The 16,132-nt window shown below is 40.5% G+C and overlaps 2 protein-coding genes and 1 pseudogene across 18 annotated transcripts in view; 2 read left to right on the top strand and 1 right to left on the bottom strand.

Moving 5' to 3' along the window:
* Window positions 1–958: 958 nt before the first annotated feature.
* LOC110531232 lies at window positions 959–6,180 on the bottom strand (annotated as a pseudogene).
* Window positions 6,181–6,868: 688 nt separating this feature from the next.
* Window positions 6,869–10,784, top strand: LOC110533029 (caspase-9). The gene is made up of 7 exons (XM_021617155.2): window positions 6,869–6,943; window positions 8,392–8,568; window positions 8,678–8,774; window positions 8,875–9,015; window positions 9,286–9,477; window positions 9,605–9,714; window positions 9,810–10,784. Exons 1-7 carry the CDS (start codon window positions 6,869–6,871, stop codon window positions 9,933–9,935), a joined length of 918 nt encoding a protein of 305 aa, XP_021472830.2. The 3' UTR covers window positions 9,936–10,784.
* A 2,949-nt stretch (window positions 10,785–13,733) lies between these two features.
* Window positions 13,734–16,132, top strand: part of hspg2 (heparan sulfate proteoglycan 2) — a 200,218-nt gene continuing 197,819 nt past the window's right edge. For 13 of the 17 annotated variants that reach the window (XM_036988585.1, XM_036988594.1, XM_036988584.1 and 10 more), the window contains exon 1: window positions 13,734–14,128. In XM_036988585.1, the coding sequence (XP_036844480.1) occupies window positions 14,060–14,128 (69 nt within the window). In that variant the 5' untranslated portion in view covers window positions 13,734–14,059. The remainder of the gene's footprint in view (window positions 14,129–16,132) is intronic. The other 4 variants (XM_036988596.1, XM_036988591.1, XM_036988598.1 and 1 more) reach the window with 2 other exon arrangements.

Here is a 16,132-nt window from a genome sequence, read left to right as displayed (position 1 = left end):
GCCCTTATCCAGAGTGACTTACAGTAGTGATTGCATACATTTTTCGTAGTGGTTCCCTGGCGTTGCAAGCTTTACCAACTAAGCCCACTGAAGCCACTGGCTATGTGATGTAAAAAAAAAAAAAAAAGTAAAATAGACTAATGTAAAAAGCTTGCAATTGGTCATGTAACAAAAAGCACAATAATAATGTTGTGTAGATTTTTCAATATTAGCCTATGTCTACATGAAGAAGGATAAACATGAAATATTAGCTGCCAGGGGAAATGGAAGGCATTATAGTTCCATTATATATTAATAAGCCTTAAGTTCAGGAAACGATCAAAATGGTGAACAAAATAGATCTAGTAGAGACATGCGTCTCTAGTCACAGAATTGACCAATCACCATTGAGACAGTGAAGCTAATATCAGAGCACAATATGATAGATTACATACATGAATAGCATGGATGATGGTTCTAAAAAGGCAGGAGTCTACTTATGACCACAGTGATTAAGTTAGCTCACCTAGAAGTTGTAACAGAAGCAGATATAACTATGTAACTATTATGACAGCATGCAGAGGAAGGGATCCCAAAAGGTAAGTGATCTAGGAATTGTTCAACGGTTGTTGCTTTTAGATTGACTATATTCTGTATATTCTGTATTCTCTATCGATCCTACTTTAAAGTACTTCTGTAAGAAATAAATATCTGAAGTGCAAAAAAGACAGCTCTAGCTATCTCCAGCAGAACATGAGATGGCAGATGAATGTAGTCCAGTTGTCTCAATGAGTCAAGCCAACTTCACTATTGAAAGTAATTTCTTCAAACTATGTCCCAGTGCATGCACTCAAAACAGACATTAGCCTCCCCCTGAATACATTGCCATGAGGACACCTTGGAATCTTGGCTTTTAGACACAGGTAGCTTTGGTACGTGTCTATTTAGGCCTGAATCCTAACTTTGCATGTAATTAATTTCAAACCTCACAAAAGTTTTGCTCGCAAGTCAGGATGTTCGGTAGGCGTCCTCTTACCCCCCCCCCCCTATTTGGGGGCGGTGATCTTCTCCAGGCCAGGCCAGGCCAGGCAGGGATGTAGTACCTGTGACGGGTTCCCTCCATCAGCCTCTCCATCCACAGCCCCAGGTGGTCCAGTTTGTGGTGGATCTGCAGTGTGGCAGTGGAGCGGGACCTGGGCACAGACCTGCGTGGTGGGTGGTCCTCTCTGGACCCAGACCTTCTCCCTCCCCCAGTGGCGCCCCCAGGTCCTTCCTCCCCAGTGTAGACAGGCCTGAAGAGGCAGAGGTACTTCTTATGGCCGTTGAGTGCCAGGATGTAGCCCGTGTAGTCTATCTTGTGGCGGGCGCCATCGTCCTCGTCAGTGTCTATCTGCATGGCATCCTGGGCGAACTCCAGAAGCGTCTCCATCCATGCACTGTGCTTGTCCACGTTCAAGAAGGAAAAGTGGAGCGTCAGGCTCCTAGGGGCAAAAAGAAAGGATATGATATGTTGGTTATAAATATGTTATAATTGCTGGATTCTGCCAACCCCCCAAAGAGGCAGCTTTCCACAACACTCACAAATGAATACTCATGTTATATGTACAATGCTATGTATCACTATATACACCATTACAAAGTGGGTAGTTTGGGTCCTGGATGTTGATTGGCTGAAACAGCATTTCAGCCATGTGTCTATCAGACAATACACCACGTGTATGGCCCAAAAATACTTGTTTACTGTTCTATTTATGTTAGCAAACTGTTTATAATAGCAATAAGGCACCTCAGGGATTTGTGGTATATGGCCCATAAACCACGGTTAAGGGCTGTATTCCAGGCACTCCGCTTCATGTCGTGCATAAAAACACCCCTAAATGGCGCTGCATGGTCAATCCGACGTCTGCAGTGGCCATACAGCATTTACTGCAATACTGCCTCTGCAGAAGTCAGGATATTCATACTTCTTGCGCTTTGCAGAGCTATTGTGAAAGAAGTTGTCAAGGAAGCGAGTTTGTATTTATACAGGACCTCCCGCCCCCACCTACTGTCAACCAATCATGTCAATGCGGAGCTATACGGTGCCCTCAAAACACCAGACCATGTGGGATCATGCGCTCACCCAGTGAAAGAGTAGACCTCTTTGGCAAACTTGCTGAGCAGGACGTTCTTGGAGGCGTCAGTGAGCACCAGCACCACGTTCATGTGGCCTGGTCTCAGCTTCACCAGGTTACTGGTGTACGTGATGTCGGTCAGCTCCGTCACCTCCACAAAGTTTTTCTTCAGTGGGCGACTATAAATTACAAAAACATGATAAGCATAGAACCACTCAATTGTCTTTATTGCATCGACATCACTGAAAAGATAACTACAATCCCTAAAATATGTCAGAGCTAAAATATATATATATATTTCAGTCACCGCTTAAATCTTTTCACTGAAGCTGAAAATGTCTTGCCTTGAGGTGCTGCTGCTACCCGGTGATCCATTTTCTGCCTTAGCTCCGTCCTTTGTCTTCGGTTTGGATTTGCCGTCTTCACTAGAGTCACTGAAATCACACAAAGCAGAACGATAAATCTGAACAAGCAGTTTCCCCCAAGGAAATACGTGTGAGTCGCAGAATCACTGGTTCTCCATCTTACCTGAAGGCCTGAACCACCACAGTTCCAAACAGGATGAATAAGGCAGAGAATATCAACGACAGGAGGGGCATCATCTCACGGCTGCAGAAACATATTACAGATATATCTAAATACAAGGTGGGCTAGTGACAAATTGTGTTAACACTAATCTTGATTATAACACTCATAAGCAGTTCTTGACTAAAACATCAAGCAAACAACTGAAGAACTATCATTATTTGAAAGATCTGTTGAATTGGCATGGGCAATTTTATTATGTCCACATCTCCATATGTTGTTACCTAACATCGAGAATAAGAGTTAACTTACCAATTATTGTGAATAATATCATCAATGATTTCAGTGAGGTAATCATAAGCTGTATAGATCCATCGAATGAGAAACATCTGGAATTTGAAACATATTTACTGCCTAGTCATTAACTGATGAACACACTTACTGCATTACCCATCATAAAAATGAAAAAACCATTGCAGGTTTGGAATCCTACAAAAGAACATTCCAAAAAGTATCTTATTTCTGGACACAGTACTAATTACCACATCATTATCCTTGCTCTTCAGAGATAATAAAGTATGGCAGCCTTGTTCTTTTACATACAGTACTTTTCAGTAGTGAGGAACTCAACCCACAGAGGCAAACTCATTGTTGAGCTCCGGCAGCATTGTGTCTTGGTTGAGGATGGAGGGGTCTTTCTGCAGCCTCTGCAGCTCATCCAAGAGACGTTGTTTATTCTTATCGGTTCCATTCCAACCGCCCGCCACCTCCTTGTACAGGAACTTTCCTGCCGCGTTACGATGCTCCAGGATGAACACCTGCGGAGCGAGCACATGCAGGCACACATGAACACACTTCCACATGAGCTTATAGTATTGGGGAAAGGTGATTTTACATTTTTATAAAGTATAATAGAGAGAGGTGTGTGTGTGTGTGTGTGTATGTGGCTCATTATACAGACACTTCTACAAGAAGCTCTCAAAAAATCCAAGGAGTTCATGTTCAATATGGCATAAATGTACCTGTGGTGGCTGTGTACTGTTCTTGGTCTTCAGCAGAGTATCACACAGTGGTTGATGCAGTCTTTGGTAGGCATAGGAACATCTCACCACCTCCTGAGTGTTGGTATAGGCAAATGAGATGAAGGCCTGGTTTCCTATGGTATAGGACTCCTCATCACCAGTGATCAGCAGGACACAGTACCTGAAAGGCAGATGTTTGGGGACATTAGTGTTTGTTCTGCAGCACTAAAACCTTTAGCGTGTGCTGAATCTTCTACAGTGCCGCATGACACACAAATGTGTATGCCTCCATTATAGAAGTAAAATAATCAATCAGGTCACCTGGCTGTGCAGAAATTGTATGTTCACAAATAAATTGTAAGTTCACAAAGGGCATCAGTATGTTACTTCCTGCGTCGGTGGAGCTGCTTCACAGGACAAAGCTCATCAAACAGTTTCTGGTTCACCAGTCGAGGGACAAGAAGAAACCTGTTGTTCAATATGAATTCATCAATGACTTGTTTTTTCATTCCTTTAGCCTAGAAGAAGAGAACAACAACATGGAGATATTAATAAAATGCCCTGTTTCTAATCAGCTGAATTAACAACAGTCACCTCAACAAAAACAGCATCTCTAAATATAATCAATAAACATCAGTAATACAGATGCTACTCGGGTATTCAAATGCTATTTAACAATTAAATTAAACTGTCTGGTGGAAAAGTAGTCAAATCTAGATAACTGTCTAGTAACTAACTACCTGTATAATGTCTGCAGGCCTGTCTATACTCTCCTTGAAGACCAGCATGGTGGGGGCGTAGGTGTTAATGTTGAACTGTTTCAGTAGGTTGGGAGTATCTGAGAGACCCTGGTCACCTACCCAAACTGAATATAATCCTTATAGGCAAACGCAGTCAGCTACGGAAGATGAGAAAAAAAACCTGTAAGCAAGTATCAGAAAGCAGTTGTCGATGACCTATGTTCCAGGAGGAAGTCAATAAGTGATAGTCAGACCAGCTCTCTCAGAGGTAGTTTAAACTGATGCCAGACTGACTAGTCTAGACAATGGCTTACCTTGTACAAGAGTGGGACTACAGGCACTTGGTCAAACAGAAGCACGTGCGGCTTGTTCTGCTCATGCCAGCTGTTCAGGAATTGAAGGTCATTCCTGTCTGTAACCTGAAACATACACACACAAAAAAAGAATTGTGAATTTGCAAAATCATGTTTGCTACTGCTGTTGTTATTTACCTTCTCAACCAGTCTCTGAGGGAGCAGGTCCTCCACAAACTGCCTCAGGTGCTCCTTCACCACAGCGTAGTGGAAGAAGGTCACTTTCCCGTTGATGACACCGAGTATGGATGGGGTACGGTGAGCACCGAGGTGATTAGCCAGACGTCTCTCATAACCAACGTCCACCACACCAATCCCCACACCTAACACATACCACACATAATCGGCCATACAAAGACTCACTATGGTTATTGTACCTACTTTAGTTGAATGCACTGAATGTATGTTGCTCTGGATAATGGTGTCTGCTAAATTACTAGAACGTAATATTATGTCATATGAACGGTGAATTCGTTGAGTAACTTTCATTTGGGTAATGCATTTCGTCATTTCCTACCCAAGGCCTCCAGCTCCAGAACAACCTCTTTCCAGACTGGCTCAATGTGGATACAGCTGAAGCACCAGTCGGAGGTGATTTTGATCAGGTACGGTCTTTTGAAGCTGTCTGGCACCACGTCATTCACATACTGGTTGAAGTGCAGAGCGTACTTGCTGTCAGCAAACTCCTGGCTGCCCTTGTTGCTGAAGGGGAAGTGGAAGAAGGACTCATCGAAGTAGAATTGGTCATGACCATGACCATGACCATGGCTGGGTGTTATCAGTCTGTCCATACCGGTCATAGTTGGCCCTTTTCTCCTCGTTGGATAAGATCTTAAAGAGTTTGGGTAGAAAGCACATGGATATTGTTACCAGAGGGTGGGGAATTCCCTTCTGAATAATGCATTTCAATTCTAATTTTATTTGTCACATGCGCCGAATACAACAGACCTTACCGTGAAATGCATACTTTACAAGCCCTTAACCAACAATGCATTTTTAAGAAAATTAATAAAATATTTACTAAATAAACTAACGTAAAAAGAAAGTAACAATAGGCTGCTGAAGTTTTGATGCTGGTGAAAATTGGATACACTCTTACCTCATAAGATCTTCAGCGCCTTCATTTTAGTTTTTATCAGGATGCCTTACAGAAATAAAGGAAAGACAATGCATCAATTCGGCCATTCATTGTTGTAAACAGTCAATAGTCTAGTGCTAAATATATGAGTTCTGACACCCAGAACAGAAAGAGTAAGTAATGTTCTTACCATTCTCTAATTAAGCGCTTGTACACTTTCTTGATTTCAGTTTGGCTTGCACTTTTGGTCACTCCAAGAATATTGTATGGGTCTACTTCATTGGCTGTCTCCACTAAGCGAACCAGAAGAAGCAGACAGACAACCACTATATCAGGAAATGCCAAACACATCCTTGTTCTTCTTGCCATGTTCTCTGTCGGGAAAGCAACAACAACAGTCAGGGTGAACACATATGTCTGACGGGATGCGTAGGTAAATTAATCTGCATTGGTAAAGGGAAGATTTGAAACATATACAGATCCAACTAGATAACCGTCTAAACAGAGAGATACTTTTGTAACCCTTTCCAACTTTATGCAAGTCAACAATTCTTAATCTTAGGTCTACTGAGATCTCTTTTGTCCGAGGCATGGTTCACATCATGCAATGCTTCTCGTAAGTAGCAAATTCCAATTTTGTGGGTGTTTTTTATAGGGCAAGGCAGCTCTAACCAACATCTCCAATCTCGTCTCATTGATTGGATTCCAGTTTAGCTGACTCCTGACTCCAATTAGCTTTTGGAGAAGTCATTAGCCTAGGGGTTAACATACTTTCCCCAACCTACACTGTGAATGTTTAAATTATATATTCAATGTAGACAAGAAAAATACAATAATTTGTGTGTTATTAGTTTAAGCACACTACGTTTGTCTATTGTTGTGACTTAGATAAAGATCAGATAAAATTTGATTACAAATTTATGCATAAGTCTAAGTAATTCCAAAAGGTTCACACATTTCTTCTTGCCACTGTAAGTGTTCACATCAATTTTCTGTAAGGAATTTGAGTCTGCATATTCAAGTATAAATGTGGTGATGTTTATTCCATGTTTATTCCATGCTTACTACAGCCCCTGAAAGGGAGTTTGGAAAACCCAGGGCAACAGGAAGAGTTAGACGTGACAGTATTCAGGTAAGTTATCTTGCCTTTTGGTTCTATTTACTGTAGGCTAAATTAAGCATCCGTTCCCTATTGTTGTTTTTGACAGTACTCTCTAAAGGAATTGTTGTATCTCAGTTATGTTGAATTTAACTTATAATATAACACACAATATGCTATAAACAGGGCGTTGGAAAGTATTCAGACCCCTTCCCTTTTCCCACATTTTTTTCTGTTACAGCCTTATTTAAAATGGATTAAATAAACAATTGTCTTCATCAATCTACACACAATACCCCATAATGACAAAGCGAAAACAGGTTTTAGAAATTTTGGCAATTTTATAAAAATTTAAAACAGAAATACCTTATTTGTGTAGGTATTCAGACCCTTTGCTACGAGACTCGAAATTGAACTCAGGTGCACCCTGTTTCCATTGATCATCCTTGAGATGCATCTACAACTTTATTGGAGTCCACCTGTGGTAAATTCAATTGATTGGACATGATTTGGAAAGGCAATCGGGGGAGAAGGGCCTTGGTCAGGGAGGTGACCAAGATCCCGATGGTCACTCTGACCGAGCTCTAGAGTTCCTCTGTGGGGATGGGAGAACCTTCCAGAAGGACAACCGTCTCTGCAGCACTCCACCAATCAGGCCTTTATGGTAGAATGGCCAGACAGAAGCCACTCCTCAGTAAAAGGCACATGACAGCCCGCTTGGAGTTTGCCAAAAGGCACCTAAAGGACTCTCAGACTATGAGAAACAAGATTATTAAGGTCTGATGAAAGCAAGATTGAACTCTTTGGCCTGAATGCCAAGCGTCACATCTGGAGGAAACCAGGCACCTCTCATCACCTGGCTAATACCATCCCTACGGTGAAGCATGTTGATGGCAGCATCATGCTGTGGAGATGTTTATCAGCGGCAGGAACTGGGAGACTAGTCACGATCAAGGGAAAGATGAACGGAGCAAAGTACAAAGAGATCCTTGATGAAAACCTGCTCCAAAGTGCACAGGACCTCAGACTGGGGCGAAGGTTCACCTTCCAACGGGACTACAACCCTAAGCACACAGCCAAGACAACGCAGGATTGGCTTCGGGCCAAGTCTCGGAATATCCTTGATCGAACATCTCCGGAGAGACCTGAAAATAGCTGTGCAGCGACGCACCCCATCCAACCTGACAGAGCTTGAGAGGATCTGCTGAGAAGAATGGGAGAAACTCACCAAATACAGGTGTGCCAAGCTTGTAGCACCACACCCAAGAAGACTCGAGGCTGTAATTGTTGCCAAAGATACTTCAAGAAAGTACTGATTCAAGTGTCTGAATACTTATTTAAATGTGATATTTCCACATACTCTGTATACTGTATCTTGCCTAGTCAAGATTGCAACAAGTCTAAATTTGAGTCCAACCAGTTCCCTGATTGTTTGGATATACTGTGGAATCTTTACATGCTTTACTTTCATATTCTCTCAGAGTTATAAGATGGATGCCAACCCCTGTGGACACTGCCTGATCATAAACAATGTCGATTTTGAGCCTAAGTCGGAGCTGAGTAAGCGCACAGGGTCCAACATAGACTGTGAAAAACTGGAAAGAAGATTCAAATCTCTGAACTTTATTGTTCTTGTCAAAAGAAACCTGAAACAAAAGGTGAGGATGTCTCCAGCTACCTTCCTGTTTAGCCTACTAGTTTAGTTTATAAATATTCATGTTTAACTGGCCAAGTGATCCAATGCTTACATTAATCACTATATTTCAGCAAATAAAGCAGGAGCTTTCGGCTTTGTCCAAGAAGGATCATTCACAGTATGACTGCTGTGTGGGGATCATGTTATCACATGGGACGGAGGTAAGACTCTTTCTATCCTTTTACAAATGCATAGAAAGTGTAAGCATTTTTGTCTTTCAGGAGATTAATAATGTTATTCAATTTCATTGCATATTTTCAAGTGTGTAACAATCGCTTCCCCGGTGCAGTGCATGGAGTGGATGGGCCCAATGTCCCAGTTCAGCACATTACCAACTACCTGAATGGTCAGAACTGTCTTTCCCTACAGGGCAAGCCAAATATCTTCTTCATCCAGGCCTGTGGGGGAGGTAAGGCAACTTCACTAGCTATAATAGTTGCTCATGCTTAGTTATTACTTACTACTGCTTATGCAGCACTGTAATAACAATGTTATGAAGGTGTTGAAAAAATAGTCTGTACACTGGGTTACATCTCCGACAGTGGAGGAAGTATTTGGTGTCTAGTGGAACTAGTCTCGCTCTGTCAGTCCTCACACAGGATTCTCGTTTGAGAAACCCAGAATGGCTGGAGTCATTTGTTATAACTTGTATAATGTTCTGTACATTGTGGACTGGCAGGTGAGAGAGACACAGGCTTTGAGGTGTCTCCTGACGAGGCGAGGCCTTGTATTGGAGGAACAGGTGACCACACAGACGCAATGCCTATGTCCTCCAGCAGTGACTCTCTGAGCACTAAGTCTGATGAGCCAGACGCAAAGGCCACACTACCCACACCCAGCAACATACTGGTGTCCTACTCCACCTTCCCAGGTGTGTGTGTGCGTGTGTGTGTGTGTGTTTCTGTCAAATACAGTAAATCTTTGTGGTTATCAATCCCAGAAAGTGTTGTTAGTGTGTCTGTCGCTCTGATGGCTGTTTGTCGGTGTGACTTGTACAGGTTACGTCTCCTGGAGAGATACCCAGGCTGGCTCCTGGTATGTAGAGACACTGGATAACATGTTGGAAGAGAATGCTGCCACCGATGACCTGGTCACCATGTTAATGATGGTGAGTTTGTTGTCTTTTTAAAATACTGCTGTATTTACTTTTAATTATATTAAAGTATATCCTCTTATGAAGCTTTCCATGTTGTTTGTGTTCAGGTAAACCATGAAGTTTCAGAATACACGGCCAACGGCCTCTACAAACAGATGCCTGGTTCCTTTAACTTTCTACGCAAACTTCTCTACTTCCAAGCCCTGCCCTGCCAGAGACCAATCGTGTCATGACAACACAGAGTTTCACTCTCAGGAAATTGTGTCTTCATGTGCCCTTTTAAAACAATTAGAATTTTCTCTATCAATGTTTATTTGGATATGTGATCAAAGAGTACCAAGATTGTAATTTTGTTGACATTTTTCTAATGTTCTTTCTTTTCTTGTTTTTACACTCAACATTTTTGAGAATGCAAAATCATTGTGAAAATCAAAAAAATTGCGGTGGAAAAAAAACAATGGTTTACCTTGAGAAGCTCTCTGCGAAATATCAATCAGGACTGTTGATGACCTTACTATTAGCCAGACAATAAATGGTATATAATATGTCATTTCCATGTTGAGTGAATTCGTTTCAGGTGAATATTTAGTGAATGGCTGTGCTGTGCTGTACTTTAGGGTAACAATGTGATGTCCAAAATGTATTGTGTAATTGTGTTCTGGTCATATTTGTACACTGTTTTTTTAATGATTTTAATTTTGTTTTAAGCTTTAAAGGTTACCGTTGCAACATTTCTTTGGTATGGGGGGATGCCTGTGAGTCATTGTGGCTTTCAAATGCAGTAAGCAGGATTCAGGAGTTTGATCATTATAAAGTAAATTGATATGTTTCGACATGCAAAGGGAAATTCCTGAAAGAGATACTAAATTCGAAAATCCACGTCTGGGTCCCTCAATTCCCACTTCCAGGGGTTGGAATCCATTGATATTAGAAGTGTTTAATATTTTTGGGCTGATCCTTTTGATTTATATCATAGATGTCTGACCACAGCTGTGCAGTACAATTCCAATTGACTTGGTCCACAAGCAAGCCAGCTCCAGGGACAACTTGAAGACCAATCTGTAATGGTGAATTATTTTTTATTTCTATTCCAAATCACAGCATTGTGGTTTCTGAGGCCTGCAACACAAATAATCCTTTGCCATTCTTGAATCCAAGAGAAGCAGAGGAGCAAGCTCTAACCTGAGAACAGATCACAATTTACAATGCTGTCATCAAGGCAAAGCGTGGCTACTTTGAAGAATATAAAATACATTTTGATTTGTTAACACTGTTTTGGTTACTATATGATTCCATGTGTGTTTTTTCATAGTTGTGATGTCTTCACTATTATTCTACAATGTGGAAAATAGTAAAACAATAAATAAAAGCCCTTGAATGAGTAGGTGTGTCCAAACTTTTGACTGGTACTGTATGTTTGTGTTAATGTCATGGGATGTGCAATGCAATTTATTACAGATTTGGCATCTGGATTAAATAAAACTTTTGTTCCATATTACAGTGGCTAATGCATATGCATTACATGCAGGTAAAGTGTAAACATACTGTAGTTACATAGTACTACGCTTTACCATACATGCCTATGTAACTACCCTGTTTAAGGCCATTTAATACACATGAAAATACAAATCTCGTTGTGTTGGTCAGTGTTGTTGCAGCCTAGCTTTTGAGAGGGAGTGGAAACATAGTGGAATGAGCTGCAGCTGAAATGCCAGGGTTAAACTCTTAATTATCGTTCTACTTCTTAGAGCTTGGTGAGACCGGTTGTCCCATGGTTATTTGACATATAACCTTCCCACAACGTTCTGGGATGGTGCAGGATAGTTGCTTGGCTTTGGAACATTCTCAGCCCATTTAAGGAACTTTTGGGGGGTTAGTTTTCCTTACTTTAACAGAATGTTTCCTAAAAGTTCAAACATCGTTACATTTAGTTTAATTTTAGGTAATGTTCTAGGCAAGTTCTCCAACTTGTTTGACATTGGGAATATTCTCAAAAGGTTCAGAGAATGTTAAAAAACAACGTTCTCCTGTGGGAATTTCAATACTTCAGCATAACATTTCCACAATGTTCTATTTAAATGTTCTAATGTTCTCAAATTCAAATCAAAGTTTATTTGTCACGTGCGCCGAATACAACAGGTGTAGTAGATCTTACAGTGAAATGCTTACTTACAGGCTCTAACCAATAGTGCAAAAAAAGCTATTAGGGGAACAATAGGTAAGTAAAGAAATAAAACAACACTAAAAAGACAGGCTATATACAGTAGCGAGGCTATAAAAGTAGCGAGGCTACATACAGACACCGGTTAGTCAGACTGATTGAGGTAGTATGTACATGTAGATATGCTTTTTCAGAGAACTGAATGTATTCTGCAGGTTTCCTCATGGTTCTATTTCAAGTAATGTTCTCAGAAAACTTTCCATAAAAAACACAAAAAAACATGAGTAAAGTTCAAAGACTTTCAAAGAATGTTATTGAAAAACATATACACTGAGTGTACAAAACTTTAAGAACATCCTTCCTAATACTGAGTTTCCCCCCCTATTTTGTCTTGGCCATTCACCCTCATACACAAGCCGTGTCTCAATTGTCTCCAGGCTTAAAAATCCTTCTTTAACCTGTCTCCTTCCCTTCATCTACAGTGACTGATGTGGATTTAACAAGTGACATCAATAAGGGGTACCCATGGTGAGAGAGAGGCAGGTTGAGGTGGCCAGGATCAGAGTAGTACAGAAGTTGTTGTATGCTGAGGCAGTGAAGAGAGTAGGAGAGGAAGATGGGTCCAGGGTGAGGGATCCTAAGAGGATCCCTGTGAGTAGGCTGAGGCAAATAGAGAGTGATAGGAATAACGTACATCAGTAAGGTTGGTTTTTGGCGTTGGTGGCCATGGTTGTCAACTGTATCGCAGGAATGGTACGTAAATCACAGAGGATAGATGTTGTGGTGGCAGCTGCAGAGAATTACTTGGGTGTGTGAGATTTTACTGTAGAAGAGTTACAAGATGTTGCTGTTTTTGTGTTTATCTGCTTGTTTGCAATGTTTTGTGTTACAATTTTTAAGAAGAATGTATAGAGTTTTGTAACACATTTGAATTTGTATCCTTCAAAATATATGTATGTAACAAAGAAAAAGGAAAAAAAGAGTATCACCATAGTGTTCCTGTTGTTGTTGAATTGTTATTCCAGGCTAACACTAAATCATTAGAAAAGGTCTAGAAAAGTACATGCTTCATGATAGTTTTGCTTATTGATTTCATAAAGAATATAGGCCTAGGTGGCATACAATGTACAGCAAGTCTACATTGTAATGTACTGTTAAATCACAGTAATTCATCATCACAGACATGCAGTGGAGAAATGCACATCACAGATATACAGTGGAGAAATGTCATCAAGCCTTCGATGGGCAACGAGAACAACTGATTCGAGATCAACAACAGAGGGCGCCGATGCTCAGACTTCTCCAGCATCAAGGTAGGCCTAAACCACTGGGAGAAACATTCTATTTAGGCCTACAGTCTAAAGGTCAAAGGTAGAGTAATTTCCACATCGTGAAGTATCAACACAAAGCTCTTCCACTAAACCGCTTTTGGTTAGGATGGTGGTGAATGTGATGCATGATGTCATGATGTCAAGCGCTCCAAATATCTTTGGCGGGCACGATACGCCTCAAAGTCAAGCGCTAAAAAGTCATAAATGTGCATCTGAGTGCGCGTTCTAAATTTAAAAAGTCGAATCAAATGTTACTTGTCACATGCTTCGTAAACAACAGTTGTCGTAGACTAACAGTGAAAGTATATGTATTGGTGCGTAGTTTACGCGTAATTATTCATCTCTACATTAAATCCAATTTATGATCCATTTCAATGTTAATTTAACCATATAGCCGAACACATTTTAAAGTAATGGGGTTGTTTTAAAAATGTAAAGCAAAAGATATGCTAGGTGGGTCGGCGTCTCCTCACGGAGGGATTACGGCTGCCTATCAGTAGAACTCCCTGAATTCCATTCCGCCTTTTACGCAGGGCAGTGGCTCGTGTATCGCAATAGCATCGGACTTCCAAGTGACTTGCGTTGGCATTACAGGTCGAAGTTTCGGAGTGCAAGAGAAAGTAGGAGCGAAGTGATCTATCTCTTTCACGTGATTGCATTTTTTTTTCTTCTTTCGTTTAAATAGAAAACGCATTAAGGAATCATTTTTATGTTGATGAAGTCCCACCGGGTGTGGGACGTAGAAAATAATTGTCCTTTATAGAAAGTGTAAAGAGGTGCACCCAACCATTACTCAGTGGCCAGACGTGAAGGACCTTGATTTTCCTTTCCCCAGCATTTGCAGCCTGTGCTAGGTTGGTGGAAAATGGGCACGCGGATCCACTCGGTCTCTGGACTTATCGTCTCGTTGATATTTACATGTCATCTGATAAATGTAAGTGATCTTTTACATCCTTTTATTTTGAACTTTAATATATTTCTCATGAACAAGATTTTGGTCTAGTTTTCACACTGCTCCACGCACAACCGAAAATTATTTCCTAAAGAAAATTAACTTACTACTAGGCTACTTTTCAAAACTTTATTACAGTGTAATGCTATTTGTTTCTTGAGTGTTGCGGGTCAAGTGTCCCATATATAGCATAGTTGGATATATATGATTCACCACACGCTAATTATACGTTTCATAAATATGTTCTAAAAAATAATGTGACAAACTAGAATATCGAGTGGAATAGAGCTGATCTAATTCTGTCCATAGAAACAGTCTATTCATAGTCAAGTCTCTTCTGTCTACATGCAAAAAAAACTTTCTCAATCTTCTGTCTGAACCACACTCATTTCACATGAAACGCTTCAGGAAAACTGGCAGCGTTTGACCATTATTCCATTATTTGCGAAATTATGCAAAGGCTACATAAAACAATAATTGAATGGATGTGAAAGGACACTGGTCAGAATCTAGATTTGGTTGCTTATTAGTTACTGTGCATTAAAACCAACTTATTGGTAAGCTAGATTTTCTATGGGGAAATACTGGTGTCTATAACAGGTATCATCAAACTTGTGTCAATATACTTTGATAATGCCACTTGTTCTTGTATGAATATTCATCAGCATACTTTTCGAACTTGATTCAGTTCTTGTGCTAGTGGCATACTGTTTTCAATTCATTCAAAATGTTCTATGAATATCTCTTCAGATAGAGCTTCACATTGGATCATAAGAATGATGTATGAAATGTATAGTGTAGCCTGGCCCTGTGCTCAAGTGATGTGAATTGTAGGAGGCAATAACTCCAAGCTTTAAGACAAAACTACAAAACAAGGCTACCCGGACCACCTGCATTGACACTTTTTTGAACTGACTCTCTTGCACTGACTCTATGCTCAAACACTGCCCACTGGACACACCAGTAATTTCAACGTGGAAATGTGGGTAATATTTAGTTGACACATTGATCGATGAGATTTCAACCTATATTCACCCACTCAAAAAGACAGCCAGAAGTTTCTTGAATTCCCAATGTGTTATCACTATGTTTTCAACCATCTAAAAGCACAACCAAATTCCAATGGGAATACAATGTCAGGCATTTTGTATTTATCAAACAATTTAATGTGTTATCACTGTGCTTCGTCTAATAGCACAACCAAATTACCTGGGTTGCAGTTGTGAGTACAAAGTGCAGTGATCAATACTGTTCAAGATTATGCGCAAATTATTATATCAATTGTGAAGGTCTCCACAGACCTCTGACCTTTGCATGCTAGTTTGAACATGGATGATTTATATCATTCCATAAGAAGAAATGTAAATTTACTGTCTGTATTGCAAAATGGATATTGAATTGTGTTTGGTTGTCAACGCAACCAAAAATCAACATTTGAAGGAGATGTATCTTTTGTCCCACTGACATAGTCTGGCTTTAATTCCAGTTTGCCTATAAATTATTTATTGATATGTTGGATTGATGTCTCCATCTCAACCAAGAATCTAATTTGTAGACAAACTGGAATTAAAGCCAGACTAAATCAGTGGCACAGATGGCACGATAGCACATAGGTAGTAGTCAGTCACAATTATCAAAGCTAAGCAGGGCTTGGTTAAAATCCTGTTTGGGAGACCAAATTAATAGCTGTAGATAGATCAGCTCTCCAGTAGGAGGTGCTGCCCAGACTATTTTTTCTTCTGATAGTGTTTATAACATTGAAGATCTGACATGGTTTCAAATGTACAAAGTAAACATATTTTACATAAGGTTTGTCTATGTTGAAAATGACAGTTTGTTCAGTTTACTTGAGTGGCCTGTGCAGTCCCCAGACCTCAACCCATTGGAGCATCTTTGGGATGAATTGGAACGGGCTGTTCACAGCATGAATGTATCGCCATCCAATCTGCAGCAACTGTGTGATGCCATCACATCAGCGTGGCCCAA

Source organism: Oncorhynchus mykiss, chromosome 9 (assembly GCF_013265735.2).
Source record: "Oncorhynchus mykiss isolate Arlee chromosome 9, USDA_OmykA_1.1, whole genome shotgun sequence".
NCBI classification, from domain to species: Eukaryota; Metazoa; Chordata; class Actinopteri; order Salmoniformes; family Salmonidae; genus Oncorhynchus; species Oncorhynchus mykiss.
This window is presented reverse-complemented; position numbering and strand designations above follow the sequence as displayed.